Source organism: Daktulosphaira vitifoliae, unplaced genomic scaffold, assembly GCF_025091365.1.
Source record: "Daktulosphaira vitifoliae isolate Bord-2020 unplaced genomic scaffold, ASM2509136v1 Scaffold_3, whole genome shotgun sequence".
Lineage (NCBI taxonomy): Eukaryota > Metazoa > Arthropoda > Insecta > Hemiptera > Phylloxeridae > Daktulosphaira > Daktulosphaira vitifoliae.
The window spans coordinates 21504296-21531240 of NW_026099574.1; the positions used below are offsets into that span (position 1 = coordinate 21504296).

The 26945-nt window shown below is 23.9% G+C and overlaps 3 protein-coding genes across 7 annotated transcripts in view; 1 reads left to right on the top strand and 2 right to left on the bottom strand.

Moving 5' to 3' along the window:
• LOC126901908 (protein sickie) overlaps positions 1-537 on the bottom strand; it is a 61135-nt gene extending 60598 nt beyond the window's left edge. The window contains exon 1 of one of the 2 annotated variants that reach the window (XM_050678834.1): positions 298-537. The gene's annotated coding sequence lies outside the window, so the exon portion shown is untranslated. The remainder of the gene's footprint in view (positions 1-297) is intronic. The other variant, XM_050678832.1, reaches the window with a different exon arrangement.
• A 1372-nt stretch (positions 538-1909) lies between these two features.
• LOC126901910 (SCY1-like protein 2) lies at positions 1910-7187 on the bottom strand. The gene is made up of 12 exons (XM_050678836.1): positions 6926-7187; positions 6657-6861; positions 6303-6597; positions 6011-6226; positions 5830-5943; positions 5421-5563; positions 5207-5366; positions 4896-5132; positions 4153-4285; positions 2639-2849; positions 2417-2560; positions 1910-2336 (listed from the first exon to the last, which is right to left on the bottom strand). The coding sequence occupies exons 1-12, from the start codon at positions 7050-7052 to the stop codon at positions 2012-2014; spliced, it is 2310 nt and encodes a 769-aa protein (XP_050534793.1). The 5' UTR covers positions 7053-7187; the 3' UTR covers positions 1910-2011.
• A 4036-nt stretch (positions 7188-11223) lies between these two features.
• LOC126901912 (ADP-ribose pyrophosphatase, mitochondrial) lies at positions 11224-26627 on the top strand. Of its 4 annotated transcripts, none has more exons than XM_050678841.1 (15): positions 11224-11389; positions 13803-13916; positions 15470-15585; positions 16965-17128; positions 17232-17371; positions 17734-17893; positions 20070-20181; positions 21245-21369; positions 21431-21569; positions 23989-24160; positions 24246-24269; positions 24956-24994; positions 25051-25205; positions 25320-25544; positions 26054-26627. In XM_050678841.1, the coding sequence occupies exons 2-15, from the start codon at positions 13826-13828 to the stop codon at positions 26192-26194; spliced, it is 1803 nt and encodes a 600-aa protein (XP_050534798.1). In that variant the 5' UTR covers positions 11224-11389; positions 13803-13825; the 3' UTR covers positions 26195-26627. The 4 variants fall into 4 exon arrangements, with proteins under 4 accessions (XP_050534798.1, XP_050534799.1, XP_050534801.1 ...); XM_050678842.1 differs by having other exon boundaries at positions 24956-24991; XM_050678844.1 differs by lacking the exons at positions 13803-13916; positions 15470-15585; positions 16965-17128; ... (9 more) ...; positions 25320-25544; positions 26054-26627 and adding an exon at positions 12018-13092 and having other exon boundaries at positions 11226-11389.
• The last annotated feature ends 318 nt before the right edge of the window (positions 26628-26945 follow it).

The window sequence follows — 26945 nt, forward strand, 5'->3', positions numbered from 1 at the left end:
TACAATAATATCTGTGACGAGTCAATTGTACACAGTTCTCAGACTTGAATTTTTTTATAATTAAAATGATTAATATTAGTTCAGTGTTAATTACAAATTCATAAATTATTTAATGGTTTATGAAATTAAGTTATCAGTTCCGGCTTGTCGATAAGTTAATTAATATAATGTTACAAGTTAATTGATAACAAAATTGTAATTAAAATAAACGACTTCAAATCGTATAATAAAAGATAATTTTTAAATTAAAAGTTCAAATATAATTTTAAATCTTAGAAAAAATGTATAATTAGTTACCTGTTTGAAAAGTATACCGGAAATTCTATTTTAACTATTCTTTAGGAATTTGCTCAGTAAACTTAATAGTAATAAAAACACTAATGAATATTTTGTCAAAAAATCATCGTTGAAAATTCGTAACGTATGTAACTCTCGCAGACAACCGAACACTCGTGAAATAACTAGCCACAGTAGTACGGCAAAGCCGCCGGTATGTGTCGAACTGTTCACTGTAGGCATTCAGTGTCTCGACCGTGGTCGCGTCACGTCGCCTCTGTTTGTTTCGCCCACCCTTAAAGAGCGACGTCGCCGTCCCAACTAGTGCCAACATTATTTTTTCTTCTCCTCTTCTTGCCCCGTACATTCACGGTCCTTAAAACTATCGTCGAGCTTCCCTCTCTCGTACTACAACATTTATTTGTAAATATAAAGGCGACGTGGTGTTATTTTCAGGCTAATCAGCTGAGACATTACTGCATGTTCACCTTTTACTTAAATGTGAATCTATTGCACGTGCTAACTTCAGAATTTTCAGGGGAAAATTGTCTCGCTTTTGTTATAGCTCCTAGATTGGAGTACAATTTCATTGAAAATGGTGATGAACTCTCGCAATAAAATCGGAACGTTAGCTCAAAGATCAAAGAATGAATACTCTAAAAAATAATCATGAAAAAGCATCTTTACTGATTAAAAAAATATAGTAACCTCACTTACAAATTAAAAATAATAGAACATTCTAAAATGTATTTAAAAAAAAAAAAACTTTACTCCGAACTCATCCAAATAAAAAAATTTTTTTTTTTTATTCAGTTTGAAAATAGTTATATAATCAGGTGTAAATCAAAATAATATTTAAAGATTATTATGGAGATTAATATGGCTTACAATAATACCCATAAAAGAAGAATAAAAATTTTTTTTTTACTTTTTATTAATTAAAACTTTTTGAAATGCATAATTATTTTACTTCTCATGTGTTATACTAAATATTAAATACAGTGTAAGTATACATACTATACACACATGTGTGTCTATAAATATTTAATACAAAATGTATAAATTTTTATAAATCCGACTCTAATTATAAATATGTATTAATTCCATTTTGTGGTATTATTTAATTATTTATTTAATGAAGCAATATATACACTTGAAATGAAAGTTACAACAAGAATTTTTATTATATTATTGGATAATACAATAATTCAAATGAAAATAATACTAGTAAATAAATTATTATAGTTAACACACTTAATTAGTATAATTAGACTAGCATTTTTAAAATATATAATTATTAAAAAAAAAATTCATTAAATTTCTTAATTTTATAATATTCAAATAGACATTAACTGTATACTAAAGTCTTTTATGTAGCTTAAAATAAGTTTAATATGTAATAAGAAACATAAATATCAAATATTTAAGCAATGTAATAATAAAATTAGATTTTAAAGTACACAAATGTAATAAAGAGTAATTATTGCTAGTTTAAAATTAAAAATGACAGAATTAGTTTTTAATACAAATATAAAGAAAAATTGATGAATCACATTATAAACTGGGTTATAAAATAAACACAGAATATTTCTTCAACAAAAAAATTTTAATTTAACATTTTTACATATAAAAATATCAAAATAATAAGTTAAAACATCATAATAACCTAATATATTTTTTTATACACATAGAATCATAGAAATTAAAACGAGATAATAAATGTCAATAATAGCTATTAACTTAATAAATCATTAATATCTGATAAAGAAAGTTGTTTAACTTGATGTTGGTTTTCTTCTTGTTTTATCCATAAATCATTCCAATCATTAGTGGAGCTTTGTAAAGACATGGGTTTACTTTGAGAACTTGAAATTTTCATTTGTGATAAAGATGATGTGGTAGAGTTTGTATGATTATTAAAACTTATTTGGCTTAAATTTGAATCAATTAAAGTTGATGTAAGATCTTTAGGTGTTGGCATTTTGGCTTTACATAGATTACTTTGGATAGGGTTCAGATCTTGCTGGACTGTTTGATAAAGATCATACGACTTTATTGACCTACAAGAAAAATGTTTAAAAATCAAATGCAAATACTAAAATATTATAATATATCAATGGTTACACAAAATTTATTTTACTTGGGTTTGGTAAGATTTTGAGAAGAAATATTTGTAAATTCATTTAAGCCAGGAATTCTAGTGGATAAATTTTCAGCATATGTCTCAAACTGAAAATCACCATTTATATTTCCATTTTCCAAGATTATATCATTAGATATTGTTCTATGAAAATAAATACCAATGTTCAAAACACATTAAAATTGAATTATTATTGAAGAAATAAATTACTAAATAACAAACCTTTTTTGATCATACAATTGTTGTAATTTTGCTCGATGTTCTGTTTCAACATTAGTTATCATTTCTCTTACAATAGTTATTAATGAATTAAATTGGTTTATAGTTAATGTATTTTCTATACACATTGGTATTAAAAATGGTAACATGCTTTGAGCCATTGTTTCTTTAGTTATATGAATTTTTTTGTCAGACAGTATGATTCTATATACTCCTAATTTATAAAATAAAAAATGATTGAGTAAATTTTAAATTAATAATAAAATGGAACTGAAAAAAATATAAGCTGAATGTTGTGATACTAAAACAATATTTAACAAAAAAATCTGTATATCTATAAAAAAATTCTCTAGATAACAATAAGTCAATAAGACCCCTTGTGTTCGGACTAATTTTGAAATTGCATTTTAGTTATATCCATTAAATCTAGCTGTTTCTCTTATAACTCCCAATTATTTATCAAAATCTATTTTATTCATCCGAATATTGACTAATCTGTAAACCATATTATTAAAATCTTTATTTATTGCTGTAAAAATATCATCTACATACCTAGTCCAAATTTTTGAAAAATCATCATAAATGTGTTTTAAATTTGTTTCGAAACTACTCATGAAAAGTTTTGCTAAAAATGGTGATAGCGAATTTCCCATTACTGTGCTCTCAGCTTGCTCATAAAATTTATTTTGAAACTGAATAACATTTTGACCCATACATAACTTTGTTAAATTAATAAGCTCATTTATTTTATCCTGTTCTATGTTTTATTCCTTTAGCCAATCGTTAAGAAAACCAATTGTTATATTTATTGGAAATAACACTACTACGTCAAAACAAATTAACCTCTCATCATATATTTATATAATACTAAAATTTTAAAAACCAGCACAGTAAGGTCTTGACATAGTTGTGACAAGTATTAATGATATCTAACAATAATTAACATACAACTATCATAAAAAAACGCTTTGATGCAAAACTGATAAATAATTGTAAATTTGTAATTTCATAATTTCTATGTTTTAAAATTTCATTCAAATGTTAAGAATTAGTTATATTATTTGTTTAATTATAAAATATGTATAAAAATTTAAAAAAAAAAAAGAACTATTGTAAAAGAAATTTTTTTTTATATTATTATAGTATACTTCAAATGCTTTAAATAGATATCAATTTGAAGAATGCAGACATTCCGAAACATTTTTAAATTAGTGCTGCAACGCTAATTTTTCAATATTTTTAAGTATTAATTGTAATTATTTGTTGTAATTTTTAGTAGAATTGTAAATTTGTTTATTTTATTTTTAAATTATTTATGTATTTTTATAATAATTTTCATTCTATAAACTTTACTTTTTTAATAGGTAAAATATTTGAACAATTTTTACAAGTATATAACATTTATATGAAAAAATACTGATTAATGCTGTTTACTATTTTACACTTATTATAATAAAAATTTAGTTACAAACAATGTACCTTTAAAAAATGTAATTTTAAAGAAAAATAATAATTACCTAATATACCCATAATCACAGCAGGATCTTTTGATGGTATTTGTGGTAAAAATGGAATTATGTCATCTAATACTATCCAGTTATCTAAATATTGAACCAATTTTCCAGTGCAAACAAGACACTTGACACGTACCTGTAAGTTTAAGATGATATAAATTTTATCTTAATGTAAAAACATTAAAAGAAAACAGTGTAAGGGATTTTAAAAGTACATAAGAGATAATAGTAAAAAGATGTTGAAACTTCTTTCCTAAATGCAATAATTATTATTGTACACCATTTACATTTTTAAAAAACATCTAACAATTAGAACTAAATTTTTTTACAAAACTATTATTTTTCATTATATTGTTTTAGTATTAATGAGAATTTATTTTTAAATTTACTCTACACTTGTTATTCTAGATCTACTTAAAAATAATTCTATATTTTTAATAACTCAATCAAAACAATGCTATATTGTTAGATTTTTTATTAAATATCTTCAAAGTCATCAAAATTATAGTAAAATATAATCAAACATATTATTTTACATAAATAAATTGATTTATAGAAAATTATTTAAATTTAATAAGAAACTTTTTCAATAACATAGTTATTCAAATTTTTATATTCCTATAAATTAAATGATTTATAGTATTTAAATATAGATAAAAAATAATGAAATTATTAAATAAAATAATTAATAATAAATAATTTTAAAAAATTCAATTCATAGAGTTTTACAAATTAAAAATACTTACAGAAAGATCTGATGACGATAAACAAAGTTTCTTTATTCTTGGTAATAATGAATTTTTCATAGCAGGTCCTTCTACGAGAGCTGCTAAGGATGGTATTACAGAGAGACAAGTTTCTTGGACAGGTTTTGAATCTAACTCAAGAGATTTGTACAACATTGGTAATATATCAGACTTTATATCTTCAGATGGAGCTAGTTTTAAGAGAAGTTCCATTTTTTGAAGAAATATAAAAGGAATCTAAAATTATATTCTTATGTTATTAAATAAAAATGTAATAATGACAATATAAACAAAATTAATGAAGAACTTACTTGAATTGGTTCATGAACCTTTAAAATAGGTTTTAAGCTTGGTAACACATGATTAATAAATTCTTCTTTTGAACAATTTTCGCAAACATAAAAAATATTAGGTAAAACAAATGGTATCATAATAGGATTCACACACTCTTTCATAAGGCATGGAAGTATTCTAAAAATATTTATATTATCAAATTTTTTTAACAGTGATTGTTTCAGTTAGTACCTATGAACACATATTCTATGAGGCATTTTTTCCATTATTTGGGGTAATCCTTTATAAAATTGAGATTTTTGTAAATTATCCCATTGAAAAAGTGAGTCTAAATAACTTAATGTTTTTACTCCAACGTCATTAAAAAAATCTATCTATAAAATAAAAATATAATTTAAATTAGCAAAAACACTAATTATATATTACATAATAAAAAACTACATCAAATTGAAAAAGAAACTGGTTTTAAACAAACTTTTGATAAAATTAATTATCAAAAATCAATTATTAACCACCATTGCCTTAATTCAATTTTTATACTCAGATATAAAACATATATTTTTTTTTAAAATCTTCATAAAAAATTTATTCTTTTTTTTTAAATTCTGCATGATTATTATATATAATATTTATTATTTACTTTTAAAAATTCATGCTCATCGAGTCTATGTTTAGGTTCATACTTCAATAAATTTCTCACTGGTTCTTTTAGTCCATCTGCTACACAAGATAACTTGGGTGTAGTATTTTTAAACTAACGTAGTTCATACATATTTGTTAGAAAAAAAAATCATTTTAGCTTATTTTAACTAATAACTTACTTCATTTATGTTACGTTTGTACATGGACCATTCATGATTTGATTGTAAAGGTGTATTTCCCTTATTATATATTGAATAAATTAACATTCCTAAAGAAAACATATCATTAGATTTGTTTTGATTTTGACCACAGCTGGATTCTGGAGCTAAGTAATCAAGATTTGGTTGTGCCCAAGGATGAATATCCATTTTATATTCCCAATTAGGCCACATAGGCTATAACATTAAACAAAAAACATATACCATAATGTAATTAATATTTCACTTTATTTTTTATTTCATGTAAGCATACTGAAGGATCTGCTGGATTAACACATTGTAAAGAAAAGTCAAATCCAAAAATTTTCCAAGCTCCTTGTTGATTTATAATAACATTCTCTGGGCAAATATTATGATGAAGTAATTTGGCATCATTGTGTAAAAACACAAGGCCTTGGCCAAGTTGCATTAAACCATATTTTATATCAATGTCATATAGGTTGTAGTCTTGTAAATCTTTTGGTATTGGTTGTGGAGTATTTTCTAATTTACCAAGTATATTAGCTAAACTACAAAACACAGGTTCTGTCGCAAATGCCAAACTTTCTCTTTAAGGTAAAAAAATATTAGCTAAACAATATATTTTATACAAATTATAATTTCATACCTAGACTCTTCTAATGTATGTTGAACAGTTAATATTTGAGGATGTCTAAGTCTAGTTAACTGAGCAATACCCTTTTTTATAAATTCAATAATATGCTCCCTTTCATTTTTAGACCATTTTTCTAATTGCCGTTTTTCTAACACAAATATAGATGCAGGTTGTTGGGTTGATTTTTTATATCCACTATAAATCTTCCATAGTAATCCTACTTGAAACAAACAAAATCTAAGTAATATTAATTTCAAATTATATATTTAATTCATACACACCACCACCAGCACTGGCTATGTGATTTGTTGCTTCATATTCTCTTGTGACTGGATTACCAGGAAGAACTGTAGAAAGCTGTGACATGGTACTTGTGACCGTAGAACGAAATTTATTTAATACGTCCATATTTGTGATGTACTTTAAATTAATTTATTAATTATATTAGTAACAGCAAATGTAACTAGTTGTGTTTAATTACTGTTAAACTAATCATCTCAAACCTTTAGTAAAAATATAATTTTATAATTTCTAGATTAAAGATAATAGTATTGATAATACAATTTCATACGAAAAACAGATAAGTGATAAAGAAAAGTTTTTAACATCCATACAGAACAAACATAATTGATTATTATACGCTTTTTTTTTAGTGCTTTTATCGGCTCAATTAAGGGCCATAGCGTTCTCTCCCAAAGGAGGAGGTTTTCTTAACCATTTATACTCTGGGATGGGGAACAGATCGTTCGGCAAATGAAGTCGCCCGTGACCGAGTTTCGAACCCGAGGCTGTGCACGCCAAGCACTGCCGCGTTACCGACTCAGCCACATCGTCCTCTTACTGCGAATACTTGGTTACAAAAATTTGGATTTTACTTCGACATTAGTTACTACGAATAGAACAATTAATTAATTTCTCCGGATAAAATTTACTCCAAATATGGATAATTCGCAAAATCAATGAATAAAATTATCAAATTAGATAGAGTAGATGAATATCGTAACAATATAAATAATTAACATAAAATATTGTTATAATCGTTTACTATTTGGTCGATAACCGGCGTAAATTTGTCAAATAGTATGACGTGTCCTGAACATAACTTAGGCGAATTGTCCCATCTCGGATGTACGCGGGGACAACAGGTGAGAAGGAATTAAGTAGTTAAAAAAGGAGAAGGCCTAAGGAATAGAGTGTTTGATACCAGCCGGAAAACTTATGCAGTAGCTGTTTCACCAGTCATGTGTACAGATCTACCCAACTCATGTAGTGTTAACGGTGTAGGGATATCACCACTTAACTTTAGGCTGGACTCGTGTATAAGGGAGAAAGATAGATTCAAAGTAAAAATAGGTATTTGGAATGTTGGAACATTAACTGGTAGAAGTATTGAAGAGGAGAAAAGTTAACATTTGTTGTGTGCAGGAAATTAAGTGGAAAGGAGAGAAATTAAGGGAATAGGTAAGGGTTATAAAATAATATACTCAGGTAAGTCTAGTACAAAGAATGGTTTAGAGATAATAATTGATGAGAATATGAAAAGTAAAATAGTAGAAGTAGTTAGGAAAAGTGACAGAATTATAGTCGTGAAATTGATATTCGAGGAAAAAGTGCTGAATGTAATAAGTGCATATGCACCACAAGTGGGATGTGATGAAATAGACAAAGAAGTGTTTTTGGAGAGAGATGGATGAGGTGATACAAGGAGTACTTAGGCAATGAGGATGCGATGATAGGTGAAGATATAAATGGACATGTGGAGAGGATATGAAAGAGTACATGGAGGGTATGGTTTTAGTAGAAAGAATGAGACTGGAGAAAGAATCCTAGATTTCGCAGTATCGTATGATCTTGCTGTGGTTAATACTTATTTTAGAAAGAGGATAGAACATTATATAACTTATAAGAGTGGGAGGAATAGATCACAGATCGATTATTTTATATGGAAGAGCAAGACGTTAAGCGAGTAAAAGATTTAAAGTTATACCAGGTGAGAGTGTAACTACACAACATAGACTGATGGTAATGGAGTTGTGGTGTACCAGAAAGAGAATATACAAAAATAGAAGGAACATGGAGGAAAATCCGGTGGTAGAAATTGAAAGGGGAAAATGAAAAAGAGTTTATAAAGAAGGTAAAAGAGAGGACGGTGTGGAATGTCGCGGGAGACATAAATGATGTGTGAAATAGATTTGCTTTATGTAAAGAATACTGCAAAGGAGTTTGTTGGTAAGTGTAGGAGTAGAATGCCAGGAAACAAGGAAACCTGGTGATGGGATAAGGACGTTCAAAAAATCATAGAAAGTAAGAATACGAAACTAATATTGTTTATTTAAATAAAGATTTACTGGGATGATTATTTCAAATATTATTTTATAAAATAATATTTGAATTAATTCAATGAAATATTTGAAATAAAATTTTAAAATGGATATAACAGAAAGTAAGAAAAAACAATTCAAAGTATGACAAAAGAGCAATAGGAGAGTTAATAAAGAAAAATAAAAATTGTTTTAAAAATGTCAATATTGATATTTCTAGTGTTCACTTAGTATTGAAATACCTTTTTGAAAACTAGGCAAATTATTTCAAATATTTTATTAAAATACTTCAAACTTTGCCTTGCCAAAAATATACGTTTTTTTAAAATCCAATAATTTTCTTTTCAATTTTTTAAAATTTAATTAAAAACTTCACATCTTTTATCTTAAATTAAATTAAAATTAGTACAATTTACTTTAAGATAAAAAAGAAAAGCTATCCGAAGTCTTGATTTCCATGAACTATTGGCTATTAAAATCAAATATCATATAATTTTAAGTAATAATGAGCACTTTTGTAATTTTTTGTATAGTAACAGAATAAATTATTCTAAATTATTTCTAATTAAAGTCTGTTTAATATAATGTATGATTTAAAAAAGAATAAGTTACCAAATGGTAAGATAGAAGGCTCCTATTTTACCAAATAATTACAGTTACGTATTGAACATTTGAGTAAATTCAACGGGTTTATTAGGTTAGTATTTCTCAACAGCCTCTTATTACAATAAAAAAAAACTATCTATGTAAATTTAATAATTATCAGTAATACCATCATATAATTAACATAAATAAAAAAGCTCTTGCATAAGGAATTGCTGATTATTCTTTAAGCTTCCTCCCATGGCAAAATTATTTGATCGTCATTGTTATTTTCTTAAATATATCATTATATAATTTATCAAATAAACTAATTAATTATGTATGTTGTCATTTGAAAAATAAAGTTGAGCCTTATAAGGTATAAAGATAAAATATACTTTATGATTGATGAATTGAGATAAATATGTACTTAATAAAAACCATAAAAATTCTCAATTATTTTTATTTTTCGACTAATTAAATAGTTTATGATAATTGAATCATTTTGTATATGTCAGAAACGTTTACAAATATTTTTGTTGGGGAAGGGATATACACGAGAAATTATTTTTTAACCCCTCCAAAATATATTTGTTTTCATCATGGGGATTCTATCTCCCATAACTTCTCCTTGAGAATGCTCATAATATACATATTGTAGTAAATAGCTGAGGAAGTATTCAATAACGTCGATTTTAGTATAATATAAAATTTACAACAGTAGTAAGCAATTTTTGAATCCTTAAGCAATATAATAATGTCATATAAAAGGGAAATGCGGGAAAAGCAAATTAATAATGGTAGGAAAAAGAATATAAAAGGGAAACATGAAAAGTATAGGGGGACTGGACGTTTTGACGAAGAAACGTCGAGTTACGGGTCAGGACGTTTGATGCGAGTAACTTTGTATTTTATACGATTTAATTTATTTTGTTACAATTTTTATATTAAATTTTGGCTTTGTGTTTATTATGTTTCTTAAATAAAATAACTATTTAAAAAGCTACATTTAGTGTAAGTATTTTTTATCCATCGTGCTGATAAAATTGTGTGTGTGTGTGTGCAGCAAGAGTCGAGGATGGACTGCTGCTTTAATCGATCTAAATAATTAGTGTTTGGGCTTAACCGTTCTTTAGTAGTTATAATGAAAAGGTAGTTATGTTGGTGGCTTAAGAGAAGCCACCCTTCAGTCTGCTACTTTTGAGCTAGACCGTGTGACTGGTCTAAATTCTACCCCTTTAATAGTTCACTAATTTGAGGGTTTGGGGCTGACCAGTGTATCCAACGGGAGGACTCGAGAAAAGCTAAAAACGACGAACTCATCGTCAAAAAACATTAGTTAATTTGTTTACTACTTTTTGTGTCTACGTCGAGGTACTACCAACGTACGAAAATATATTAATATATATGAACATAATTGTTTGTATCATTGACGGATTAAAAACTACTAAAGCCCATTTTTGCTCTTTATTTTTATCTTCTCCTTCATAAAATATAATTTTTTAATAAATACTCAACATTTTGTCACTTGAAATATATGCTTACAGATGCAAGATTTTTCACCTATAATTTGATATGATCTTGGATTGTAATATAAATACGTTTCAATAAAATGTGTTAATGTTTTTGAATTTCTTATCAAACAAAACCAGTATTATGTGATAAGATAACTCGTTATTATTGATATTTTTTACGTTACATTGATTGGGTTATGAAATATTATTTTTTATTTTTTGTTTTACAAATTGATGCCGCCAAAATGTGTAATGTGTTGTGCAATTAAAATAACAGTAATAAATGAAAATTGTCTATTTTCCAATATTTAAAAATAAATGATATAATGTAAGTAAAATGTATTAATGAACCTTAGTATATACACTATAAGTTTAAAAAATAATCGTTAAATTGTTTTATTGAATTAGCTAAAAATATTCAACTCATAATAAATTACATTTACTCGATATTATATTAACTTTTTTAAATAGTTTATGTGTTATACATTTATAATTAAGTTTATTATGATTTTAGGTTAATTGATTTAGCAATGATATTAGTTAAATTGCTTGATAATAATTAATATTTTATTTTAATTAAATATTTATTAATATTTAGTTCAGGTTCACCATTATTATATGATACATTGAATATTATAAAAAACAATATTTTCATTATTTAAGGTTAGTTATTGATATGCATTACTATTTACTATCTTTTCTATTTATCAATTAAAACCAGTAAATAATTTTAGAGTTGCAAAAAATTATGTTAGATTGATTGCTGTATTAAATCAAATCCTAGTACTTATTTTCTAAATTATATATAATAAAAGGAAATAAACTTATGTAAAGTGGATTTAGTCCCAAAAATTAAATTTTATTGAAAGTTTGTATATCAATTGAAAATTATATTGTTTATTAATGAACCTTTACATTTATTTAATAGAAACATAACATTATTTTATTGTTAATAGAATACTTGTGTTTATGACAAGCAAAATAATGCTTCATATGAAATGTAGAAACAATGCGTATCCTAAAACTGATGGCAAAATAATAAGATTTCCTGTACCTGATAATAAAGTTTCATGGTTTAATGACTATTTGACCTATAAACCTATTTTTTATACTGCATTATCTGTTTTAAACCAGAAATGGGCAGATTTAGATCTCAATGAGTCTAAATTTAAACCAGTATGGAATAATATTGATGGTAATATTAATAGGATCAGCTTTACTGGAAATTATATGATAAAAAACAATTTTCCATTGAATCCATATGGCCGAACAGGTCTAGTTGGACGAGGTTTATTAGGTCGTTGGGGACCAAATCATGCAGCTGATCCAATTGTTACTCGTTGGAAAAAAAATCATTCAGAAAATGAAGTACACATTGATACTGGTAAACCTATTTTACAATTTGTAGCTATAAAAAGAAAAGATTCAGGTGAATGGGCATTACCTGGTGGTATGGTGGATTGTGGTGAAATTGTTAGTACAACTCTTAAAAGAGAATTTATGGAAGAAACAATGAATTTGCTAGAAAAATCAAAAAGTGATGCTACTAAAGTTGAATTAGAAGTAGAAAATATTTTTAAAGATGGAATTGAGATATATAAAGGTTATGTTGATGATCCAAGAAATACAGATAATGCTTGGATAGAAACTGTTGCAACACTTTTTCATGATGAAAAAGGAGATCATGTTAGTGCATTGAAACTACATGCTGGAGATGATGCAGTAGGAGTTAAATGGATAGACTTGGATAATAATTTAAAATTATATGCTAATCATTTATTATTTTTACAAGATATTGCTCTTAAATTGAAATGCCACTGGTAATAAGTTTTCTAATTAAGTTTTTAATGAAGATGTTGAAGTACTTTCTTTTTATTTATTTTAATATATTATTTTTAACAATTTTTTTTATGTGATATGAAAAAATATGTATGTTGTAAAAATCTAAATAGATGTATTATGTATACATTTTTTTTATATTTAAGTATGTAGAAATTTAGCAATAAAGTTTAACAAATGTAATAAAAAACATCTAATTAAAATCTATAAACAGTTTATCATTTTTTTGGATTTTAAGAAACATTTTCCCTTAATAATCACTATTAATAATACTATAATTTAGGAATCCAAAATCTTTTTATTTTGTTTGAAAGACTAATTTCTTATACAAATATTGTAATAAAAAAAATTAACGATGTTAATTTGTAAAATTTTAATGCTAAAAAAGATCATTAATTAATTAAAAGAATTTTATTTAAGCTGTATATATCCTTAGTTTATTTTATAAACATTTTAGTTGAATAGTAGTATCAATTTGTTGTTTTAATGAAAGAATAAGACCTGCTTAAAAATTTCCAAAAAACATTTTCTTATCTTTGAACAGCAATGTTTTCACAAATTTGTATAATTTATATGATTGAATTTTTACAGTGTATATGTCAGTATTTGAAGGTAAATACAATTGAAAGTAAAATCTGATTTAATTATCTAATCTAGATAAATTATATATGATATATACCCCTTATATATTTTGAAATCATTATTGTACATGTAAAAAATTGATAATTTTGCAATAAAATCAATTAAAATTATATGCCTTGTCTTAATAAGACATTAATAAATTTTGAATTTACTTGTGATTTAAAAGTAAGACTTAAATTTTTATTGTATACCTTTTTAAATAAATTTTTTTTTTGTATTTATTTATTTTTCATGTACTTAAGATAATTTATATTTTTCAGAGTATATTTTTAAGTGATACATAATGACTTTGACTCATAATAAAAAACGAGGTTCAGAAGATTCATTAATCTCAGAAAATAATTTCCGAAAACGCAAAAAAGAAGACTTAGAAGGTAAAATATTTTAACATTAATTTAAAATTTTTGTTTGACTTTGTAAAAATTTGAAAGTGGACTATTTATAGTTTTTGTCATGTCTATACATCTGTTTTTTTTTATATCATGCAAATGAGCCTTATTTAACACAGGGGAGTCAACAACTTATTATTTCTGCCACTGACCACTAGATAAGGTGACAAGGGAGGAAAATAAATACAATTACAATCAAATTATTTATCTGTATTATTGATCACTCCCAAAAAAACTGACCATTATCAATTTTAAATTGCCATTATATTTGTGTTGGCTCTTCCTTCTGTCATTGTCCAAGAAGAGTGCAAATGTTTAATTTTTTTTTTTTTAATGTTGACCATCAATAGCTAATATACGAGTTTCTTTTATTAATATTATATTTATGTAATGAGCTGTTTTATTAATTCTTTTTTATTATAAATTAACTTAATTTTATCTATGTGTGGAGAGCAAGTATTTCTCCTTTTTATAGCCAACATTAAAAGGTGGGTGTCTTAGTGTATTACATTAATTTCCAATTAACATTAATGTATGTGTTCCAATACTGTCCATGATATTTGTTATATTATTTAATTTTGTTTAAATATTTTATTTATTTTTCGTTGTCCGCCTCTCTTTGTAAACATTAAATAAAAAATATTTTGCACCCTGATACTCTCTTTAAAATTCTCATACAAATTTAAGAACCGCTGGGTTATTTGTCAAAAATGATATTTTCTCCCTTTTTGTTCCCAAAATTACCATTACTAACATTATCACATTACATATAATTTTGTGTTGCAATTTTTATTATAGTTAATTTTAAGGTATTCATTTTTAATTTTGATGGGTTTTTCGTCATCCCCAATTTCCATATGAATTTTTTAAATTAAAAGTTATACTTTTAGTATTAATAATGGTAAAAATAACACAATTAATTTTTATAATTATTTTTATTAATGTTTTATTAATTATTTATTAGTTTTATTTATGGTTAATATCTAATTGTAAAAAAACTTAATTACACAAAATAACTTTCCCTCAAATAGAACATAAAATCTACAAATAGATTTTAATTACATATAGATTCTTTTTAAATAATTTAGTGGCTTTTCCAAATTTTTTAGCATGAAAAACTCATTGAAATTAAGAATAAACCATAACATGAAATTTTCTGTAAAATTGTAACACTTAAATGTTAGTAGCAGTAATTTTTGGAGATAAACAGAGAAAAAAGATCATTTATTGAAAAACTGGCTGTCCACCCCTGAATTTGTATAAAAATTTTAAGAAAAATACTGCGATATTAATTTTTACTTTTAAAATAAACTGTCTTTATTTAGTTAATAAAGATGAATCCATATATTTTATTTTATTAAATTCATTCTCTAAGATTTTTACTAATTTAATTCTTGATCAAATATATATATTTATGTTATTTTGTAATTAATCTATTTTAGGATAAATAAGACTTTTTAACTTTAACATGAAAATATGGTATTTCTCATTTAGATGTATTGAATATTATATATATAACAAAATTATTTTTTTTATAGAATTACCTATGCAAAAATATCAAGAGGACCGTGATTTTGATGAAGCATTTAAAAACCTCTTACGACCTATTGAATTAATTGCCAAAACAAATCATTATGACTACAATTTAATCAAAGTAAATAAAAATAACAAATTATATTTTATAATAAATCAATATATCATTATCATTATTTCCTTGACTCTGTCAAGTATACTCTGGAAAGTATTTATCATGACCCCCGGTATTCTATTGGGAATTTTTAATAGCATGACTAGACATCAAATAAGACAAACAGATATTTAATTTTTGACAGAAAGACAGGATTCTGGACATCTACAAAGGGTGACTTGATAGTCCACCCTTTATACAATGATAAGTATAATGCAGTAACACTTAGGTGTATAAACGGAGTCAAAGCAATGCAGTATGAGGTGTGCGCAATGGACCAACTGGTCTGAGTGAATGGGCATTATGTCCACCTCACTAATAACTAAAACTAAGGAAGTAAAGGGTATGTTACTGTTAAATCTCCTGTATGATCATCCATTCAAGAACCATCAGCCAACAGTTCAACTGACACATCAGTGCTTAAGTAGTGACTGAATAATCCACTGTCCCACATCAAACCCCATCCCAACTCAATATGTGTTTACAATATAGAATATCTTTAGCTTTCTTTATATATAATATAAAGAAATTTAATTATCAAAAAAACAATATATTATTTAATTTACCAAACAAACAATTTATTTATCTAATCAAGAACCAAATCTTAATTACAATATGAAATCATTTTTAAAATTTTGTATATTATTTAAATGCAACATTATTAAAATAAGAAAAAAAATTCAGTTTATGAGAGATTTATTTATTTAGTAAAATCTAAAAATTTAAATACTTCAAAAAATTTCCTTCAATGCTTAGTAGAAATAAAATATACAAAGAGTTATTGAGTTTTTGTTCTAAAATACTAACATAAAATAAAAAAGCTTAGAAGTTTATTCAACTAAAATATTGTAATAGTTAATATTAGTGTAGTATTTTGTATAAATTTGAATTTGAAATTTTTATTTTAATAAATTATTTTTAATATAGTTATTGAACTACGTAGTTAATGTTATGAAGGCTTTCGTTATAAAAAACATTATTTTATAAATTAAAAATATTATGTTATTTATGTATCAATTTATTTTTTAGTGTTTTATTTAAATGTCAATCAAAAAATAATTAAAAGACAACATTATTTTTAGGTTCTGGTCTTTATTGATGAGCATATTTTTTACTCTAAATTAGCACTAAATTTTTTCTATTATTAGAAATACTTAGTAACAAAAAAAATGTATTGTTTTGGATTTAACAAAAGAACAATAATGACAGATCATAATAATTTAAAGTAAAATAAATTGATTAGCTACAGTAAAGAAATAATACAATTATTTGATTAAATATAAGAATGATATTTAATTTAAACCAATGTAATTTGTTGTACTATTATCATAGTTATATATTTTAAGGAATTGGATTCATATTTATATCATTTGAGAGAATTACGGGAAGAAGATAATGTTGACTTTGTTGAAGCTGCTTTGATGTTTCAAAATATAATTTTAATTTATCAAAAAAGAGTTGATCATTTAGTAGATTTTATGATGAAACTTGTGAGAAAGTTTCGAGCTTAGTAAGTGTTTATTAATAATATAATTTATTTAAGTATTATATTTTACTTTATTTTTTATTTTCATACTTTAAAAATATTTATATTTAATTTAAATTATAATTAGTCGAGTTCATCAGAATGATGGAGAAAATAATGGAGACGATGATGCTGAAAATGTAGAGTGTAACAAAAAAAAGAAAAAAGAAAAAAAGATTAAATACTACCCAACATTTGAACCAATAAAAGGACAAATAATTGGGACTTGTAAGTAGGGTTGTGTTTTTCCATAAGAAATTGGATTTCATTTTTTAGAAAAATTAATATTTACTCTAAATGAACTCTTAAGTTCTTAATACATATTAATTTCTTCTTCTTTTAGCACTTAATACTCTTTAAGAGTCACCGTTATCATAATATCCCACTATTTCTCTCAGTCATGAACCAGTTCTTTCCAATCTTCTACTGTTATCCTCTCAAGATCTTCACAACATCCAACCATCTTTTCTTGGTCTTTCTCTTCCTCTTCTTCCTTCAACATTCATTGCTACAACTGTTCTTACGGCAAAAATTAAATTAAAATTATAAAATTATTAATTTATAATTTAATTATTTTTTTCTATTTATAGTAAAAAATTTTGATTGCAAAATTATTAATTTAACAAAATTACCGGCTATACCGAAAATTGTACTCAATGCTAACATAAAGGTGGATAACAAGTATAGCAACATTTTACCTTATATTTGTATTGGAAATGGTGAAAATATTGGAAAAAAATATGACTATATGTAAGGAAATATATTTTTATTATAGTCATGGACTTAAGCCCAGTTACAATTATTAGCAAATTATTAAATGTATACAATGATACTAAAATTAATAATATTTTTAATTTAATGAACCAAAAAATGTCTTATATAATAAGTTGAAATTTAGAATAGATATTAATTTAAAAGGAAATTAATAGGTCGTTGTTAGTCACTTACTTAAGACAGTTCATTGATGAATTTAAAATATAGCTAGTTGTCTAGTTTATAGTAATGGAAGTTACTGTAAAAGGAATTTAGATTATACATAGTTGGAGGATAAAATTAACTATACCTAATTTATTTGTAAGTTTAATCACATGGTATAGCACAGTTGATCATTCAGTTTAAGTCTCTTTAACGCTGATGTACAGCTGTGCTGTTTGATGTTGGTTGCTGAATGGGTAACTTATGAGAGCTGTAATAGTGGTAAACATCTTTCCCCTTTATAGCTCCCTCTGTCATAATGAGGTTGTGTCAGGTCGACAGACGGTGTAAAAAATTCTGTCAATTATTTTTAAGGTATAGCTAACCCCAAATAGCTAAGATATAAGCTATGGAGATAAAGATGATGATAAGTTTTATAATTAAAAATGGTTTTGATTTCATCACTATCTATCCATCCCTTTAATATAATATTTTTTAGATTCATTATATTTCATTAAAACATTGCTAAAAAATAGTTAGTCTGTCAATGGCTGGTGCCTTTACCCTACTTCTTATAAAACTAACTACTAAATTCAACATAATTTCGTTAGATTAAATTTTTATAACTTAACACATTAAAATTTAAAAAATAAACAAAAATTTTTTTATATGAAATAAATTTTTTTTAGTTTTTACAAAATATTATATTATTATTGTTACCTACAATGAAATTATCTCAATTTTATTGGACTCATGAAAAACTTATTAAATACTAGTAGTTACAATGTTAACTTAATTAATTTTTTATTTTAATCATCACTAATTAAAGATATTAGATAAAGGTTTATTTTTATATATAACATAAAATAATATATATATATATATATATATTTTCTACATTTATAAATATTAAAACCTCAGTTTTTCCAGTTTCACACATGGAGTTTTTTCCATGTGAATAACAATTTTTACCTATATAATATGTACAGAGTGATTTTTTTATCATAACCCACTCAATTACTTACAGAATAATAATAATTTAAAAAAAAATTTTTATTATTATCTTTAGTTACACATTATTCTTGAATTATTAACTATGTAATACTTTTTAAGTTCATCCCTTATGCCTTGGAAGGGGGTCAACTTTGTTTTTTTAAATGGTAACACATATTTTTAATTTAATAAAATGTTTGAGTTTTTAATTTAATAGTAAATGGCATTTGAATTTTTAATATAACTTTATTAGCTTATTAGATATAAACATTTAAAGTTTCAAAATTTTGAGTTAATATACATGTATAATACACATGGGATTGTAAATACAGGTAGCTAATTGGATTTTTATGACATTGCTGTCTCAGTCACGGATTGTTTATTATCAATTATGATTATCAATAGATATACTTTCTGTATTGTCAGTTAGTGTATTTATAAACTCATAACAATGTGCCTTACTACAATTGATAATAACAATGCTGTGTACCTGCTAATATCGATGTTATAAAAAACCAATTAGCTACCTGTATTTGTAATCCCTTGTGTATTATACCTGTATATTAATTCAAAAATTTGAAACTTTAAATGATTATATCTAATAAACGAATTAAGTTATATTAAAAATTCAAATGCCATTTACTATTAAATTAAAAACTCAAACATTTTATTAAATTAAAAATATGTGTTACCATTTAAAAAAACAAAGTTGACCCCCTTCCAAGGCATAAGGGATGAATTTAAAAAGTATTACATAGTTAAAAATTCAAGAATAATGTGTAACTAAAGATAAAAAAAAAAAAATGTTTAAATTATTATTATTCTGCAAGTAATTGAGTGGGTTATGATAAAAAAATCACTCTGTATAATGTAATGTCAAAAAAAGTATTTATTTTTTCACTTATTACATATAAGTATATGTATGTATTTATAAAGTATGTATAAAACTCAACCATACCCTAAAAATTCATCTATTTGTAAGCTGTATTTAGTGAGGGTAAATTTTAATATTTTACAGGATTAATTACTGTTTAAATCGAGATTTAGCCGTGAACCAAGAGTTTGATTGTGTCACTAATGGTGACCAAGAAAATATTCCACCTCTTCAATTTTGCGAAAGTACTGATCCAGTATGTGTTGTTTTAAATTTAATTATTGTAATTTATTATATATAAGTAATCTAAAAGATAGAAATACATTTTTTTATATACAATAAAGAATTTAAAATGTTTGTAAAAACAAAAATATATAATTAAAAAAACTAATAATTTTTTTAATTAAGTTTTTATTTTCTTTATAAAAAATTTAAATTCTCATTTGTTTAGGAGAAAATGATTATCTTATTCTTAATAAATTACATGGTAATATTACAAAAAAATATCCATTATATTATATACAGAGTGATTTTTTTTTTCATAACCCACTCAATTACTAACAGAACACATAATTTAAACTTTTTTTTTTTTTTAATTTAATAGTAAATGGCATTTGAATCTTTAGTGTAACTTTATTTGTTTATTAGATATAAACATTTAAAGTTTCAAATTTTTGAGTTAATATACAATATATATAATACACAGGGGATTACAAATATAGGTAACTAATTGGTTTTTATGATATTGCTGTCATAGTCACGGATTTTTTATTATCAATTATGACTATCAATAGATATACTTTTTGTATTGTTAGTATATTTATAAACTTACAACAATGTGTCTTACTACCATTGATAATAATAATACTGTGTACCTGCGAATATCAATATCATAAAAAACCAATTAGCTACCTGTATTTGTAATCCTTGTGTATTATACATGTATATTAACTCAAAAATTTGAAACTTTAAATGTTTATATCTAATTACCAAATAAAGTTATACTAAAGATTCAAATGCCATTTACTATTACATCAAAAACTCAAACATTTTATTAAAATCAAAATATGTGTTCCTATTAAAAAAAATAAAGTTGACACCCTTACAAGGCATAATGAGTGAAAAAAGTATTATATAGTTAATAATTCAAGAATAATGTGTAACTGAAGATAACAAAAAAAAAAAATGTTTAAATTGTTTTTATTCTGTAAGGAATTGAGTGGGTTATGATAAAAAAATCACTCTGTATAGTTTATTTAATTATTATAATTTAGTTATTCAATAATGAAATTGTAAAATATACATAATGATTTCTTTAGCTTCCAATAAATGTATCAGGTATGGATCATAAACCATATGATCCCCCATCAATTACGCCAGAACCTGTGATTTTTGATCAAACTTTCTCTGATGAAATTTGTGTGGCAAATGCCATATCTCTTAAGTAAGATGATGAAAATTTATGTTACAATATTGTAATATTTTATTGTTTGCTTAATTTTTAGTCCAGCCAATATTTTAAATGTTAGTCAAATACCAGAAAGAAAAAAAATGGATATTGATGCATGGGATTCAGTTAATGATACTAAATCAGATATTTATTCTGATAAACCTATTACTAAAAAAAAAGGTTCTAAAAAAATTGTAAGTTATTATTTTTTATCCCTTATTTTACTTATACCATTCTTTATAATCTATTTTTTTAGAGTTTTACTATCTTAAATAATAAAGCTTGAGTGATTAAGTTAATTTTTGAACATTTAAGTCAAATTAAAAATAAATATTATTTATCATTATTATTGAAATGAAAATTAACTGTTAACTAACAATTAAAATTAATAATATATTTAGGCAATGAAATATTAATTTACTTTTAAATATAAAATAAATTTAGTATTTAGTATTGCATGTACAAAAATTAAGAAGTTGATAAAATGAATTATTTTTTTCTTCCAAATAGATTTTAAGGAGGTCAAATTTTTTATGAGTCATTATGTAAAGAAAAGTAAAAAAAATGGTAGTACAGTGTGGATATGGTATAGTTGGAAAAAGTATAGATAATATCTGACAGTAATTAAAATCACTATCATAAGAAACGCTTCGATGCAAATCTGTAGATATTGTTTAATTTTAAGAAATTGCTTATACCAAAAACAAAATAAATTCTAGATTAATAGTTCTTTATTTTATTAATATAATATATGATAAATATATATTATAGAAATTAAATATAGTATGAAATTGATATTTAATAATTTAATGTTGTAATTTTTACGGAGAACTTAAACAAAATTATTAAGTAGTTATTACTTTTATGTCAAACTTGTATAAGAATTTTTATAAAGTATTTTATAAAAATATTTTATAAAGTAGTTGTTGGTTATTGTGTATAAATAGATACAAGAAATTTTCATTAGTCAAAAATATAATTTTCTTGATGAATTTTTCGCATTGATTTATAATCTGCAATTAGATTTTTTTTTTATCACCACTAACTTTTGATTTTATTACTAATGAGTTTAAAAAAATAGGATATAACTATTCAGAATACATTTCTGGATATTTCAATTATAGCATCTATTTAAACATCAAGAGTTACAAAGAAATGATTAGTATTTCTATTGAAGTAATTTATTATTATACAAAAAATATATTAATCAAAAGTGATCTTAATGAAATTTTGGGCTTTTTTCATAATTTTACTGTTAATAGTAATTTTATAAGTTCCTGATCGTATGTCAATATAAACAAAATTATTTTTTAAATCCTAATAAAATTTTCTATTAAATGATATCAATTTCAAACTTGCAAATTGAACTAAAAAAAAGGTTAAAAATTCAACATTTTTAAATTATAAACTTTCATAAAAGTCACCTTTAAAGGAAAAAAAATAGGTTTAATATGACATAATTTTTCATAAATTACTTTTAACTTATTAAAAATTAAAATCAATTTTTAAACTTAGATAGTCGTTTTTATAAATTAGTAATAATTTAAAAAAAAAAGAGGCGATGGAAATTAATCTAATTGCAGATTTGATATCAGAATAAAAATATGGTTTAGCAAAGTATATTTGGTTTATGCTGATTAAGAAATGTTTCATTTTAATGATATAATTTTACTGTGTAATCTAGTATAAAAACAAATTTTATACTTTTATTATTTCTGGAGATATTTATTTAAAAAAAGTTTTGAAGTTGCCAGTAGATATTTGTCTAAATTTCTACAATTAAGGGATTTTTTCCAATATTTTATGACTATTACTTCAACTGGATTAAAATTAGTTCTTTTGACATATTATCATCGAAATTGGTCCAGTAAGATCTGAGAATTTTACAGGGAATGAGGGAATTTTTTTTTCAATTTTTGAGGGCAATGCTTTCAATTGCATAAAATTACAATACAATTTGTGTCTTTTAACGCATTGTTCATCAAAATCTGTCCAGTGAGAGCTAACAATGATTGGTAACAGATACAAAAAAAAATAATAAAAAAACACATCATAGTAAAATTAATACCTTTTTAGCTTTCACATCGAAGCTAAATAATTAATTGGTTGATATAAAGCTTCCCCATTTATAAAAAAATTAATCAAACTTTATTTAGTGTTAAGTTTATTATTGTAATTATATCTTAAGCAAAGTTAAAACAATTTATTTATTTAAAGTTTTGTTATATTTACCTACAAAAATAGCTAGAAAATCCTTAAAGATTCTTTGAATACATGAAATTTTGTGATATCCAATTTGTCACTAACAATGTTCCCTTAATCCTACCAAATGGACTTTTCTTCTGTAATTATTTATAAAAATTTGTATACATACCACAAATACAAATATGGTAAATATATAGAGGAATAAATTTAATATTAGTTTGATATTCTATGAATAATTTCATAGATATCAATTATTCTAAACATTATGAGAAATCTATAAAATAGAATAAAGTTGCGTCCTGATAAATATTTACAAGAACATAATACCTAATTCATGTTTTATGTTTTATGTGATCTATATTTTGTTAATAAAAAAAAAAAATTATAATTATATATATATGCTTTTAGGATAATGATAATGGGATATGGTTACCAACATATGTTGTGTCAGAACTTTTCATGGAAATGTTCAAACTCAAAACCGGTCTAGGTGTAGATCCAGCATTTAGAAAATTAGTTGCAGATGCTCAAAATCAACAAAGATCAGATATTGCTAAAAAGAAATTAAAACACATTAAAGGTAGCTATTTTATTTTACAAGTATTTAATAAGTCAATTTTTAGGTAGTAAACTATATTAATTATATGTATTTAAATAATTTTCAGACTCTAAGGAACAATTAACTGAAGGTAAATAATGTTTATAAATTATTTTTTATAATTTTTTATTTTAGTTATTTTTAATAGAAAGTTCACTTATGTACTTTAAAAAGAAAAAGTAGTATTATAATTTTCTTTCATATCTACCATATATAATACCAAATTGGTGGAACGGTTAAAATATCTTAATAGAGGTAACCATAGTTCATAGAAATTTTCAACTAACTAGAATTTTTTGTTCATTATTTCATTTTGGAGATATATATTATGACCAATAGAAAGAGGCATAGCCCTTGTGGTTCTCTTTTTTAAGCTATTGTACCAAATAAATTCTATGCAGATAAAAAGAATATAAAATAAAAGGGAAGAATACATAGAAATAAATTAAAATTTTATGTGTCCCATAATAATTAAAACTATTTAATTTATACATATATATTTTTTTTATTATTATTATTATTATTATTTACCTTTAAAAATTAGCTGATGCAGTGGTAAACCACTGAAATGGTCAATAAATTATATACTTTGCTATTTTAAAAACGTATTTAATAGATGTGAAATTCTTAGATAATTATTTTCAACATACAAAAATAAACTTAAAATAATAAAAAAATCTTTAGAATTTTTCCTAAATTAATTATATTATTGTTAACTAGATATCAACACAACTAATTAAAATCTTTATTTACTGTCTTTATAATTTTTATTTTCAGAGATAAATGAAGAATTTGATGAAGATTTATTAAATGGTGGTAAGGTATTTTTAAAATTATCCGTTTATATTAAATTATTTTTAATTAAAAAATAGGTGGTTTTGATGGTTTTAATGACATGATTGATAATGGAGATGCTCATAGTGAAGAGCCTGATATTGGAGAACAAGAAGTGGCTGTTGAAGATTTTCAAACTTATAAAAAGAACATGGAAGATATGAGAAAACATGAACAGAATCAAATTGAACTAGTAAGTTATTATTTTACTGAATTATTAATAATGTATAATAAACACTGTCAATCATTCAGTATTTTATAACATGTTATAGTATAAAATAAGAAAAATTTTCTTTATTTATTTAAGATGAATGAGCAATTAGAAATGCGTAAAAGAGTACAGGCTTGGCATGATAATCTACGTCCTATTCTTGAAGATGAAGAAAGACGAACAGCATTTGATATACATGATTATGGAACAAAAGTACTCAACTGTTTCAACACAAAAGGAGAAAAAAAATCTTTTGAACAACTAGTTTCAGGCCAGAAACAAGGAGAAGTTGCTAGGTTTTTTTTATCATCTTTAATGCTGGTAAAATTTAATTTACTAATTACTTATTAAAACTATCAAATAAACTCATTTAATTTGTAAAATATGTGTGAGGGTTGTGTAAAAAGTAAATTACCTTACTTTATAAAATAAAAACTATTAAAAATATTGGGAAAATTCTTTTATTTTATATTTAATTTTTCCATAATAAAACCATTTGGATTAAACAAGATAAAGAAATTTACTCTTTGCTTGATCTTCATGTAAAATTCACTTAACCCAAGAAAAGAAAAATTTATTATAAGTTCTTTTTTTTCATTCTTGTCTATATTTTAGTTGTCTCAACAATTTGATGCTATTTAAAACTTTATTTTAAAATTATTTTTTTTTTTTTTACATACATAATTTTGTAGAAATATTTTTTGTTTTGGTTTTATATATAAATTTGTATTTTTATTAGGAAACTTCAGCATTTTTCTGTAGTCTTTACAAGAACATTGTATATACAAGAAATAACTAAATTAATCTATTGTACAATTTTGTGTTCCTAGGCTAATACATATAATTTATGCATAACTAAGCCAACTGATGATCCATTGACTGTTGGAATAATGAATATTGAACTTTTGAAAAAAGAGAGACATCATGAAGAACTTCAAATTAATATTGGTAATCAAGTAAATCATGAATAGAATTCATATTTTATTTCATTTAGTTGCGCAACTGGTTCTGTAATTAGTCTACCATGTGAATTATAGACTTAAATTAGATGTATATGAATTTTTATTTATTTAACTAATATTTGATTTTCCAAAACTTACTCAAAATATATGACTTATTATATTTTAATAATAATATATTATTTTGTAAAGAATTTTTTTCAACTTAATGTTAATAATTCTGAACATAGAAACAAAAAATTGAAGCTGTGGTTCAATTTTCTGCGTAAAAAATTTATATTATTTTACCTATATACTTGGTCTTTACTTGACAATAAAAAATTTTGAAAATGTTTTCTAAAATTTAAAAAAAAAATTTTTTTTTTCAACATTTTCCTTAATACATTCTTATTTTGATTTTTATATTTTGATATTAAACTTAATAAATGTTTTGAGTTATTTTTTATTCATATTTAAAAATTGTTTTAAAAAAAATGTATTTGTCTAGTTTGTTAGTAGCATATAGTTACTTTGAAATTAAAATTATATTTAAGTAAAAATAGTTATAACCATCTTGAAGATTTGAGTTGTGTGTGGTAAGTAAAAATGATAAATTGTTACACAAACAAGAATTATATATATTGTGCATTTAAGAATACCATAAGTACAATGTAATTATTATTCATAGTTAGTTTTTTAATTAACATAGGTAAATTAGAATTATGAAGTTGATTCATTGAGTATTATATAAAAACATATTTGAAAAGTTATAACTTCAATCATG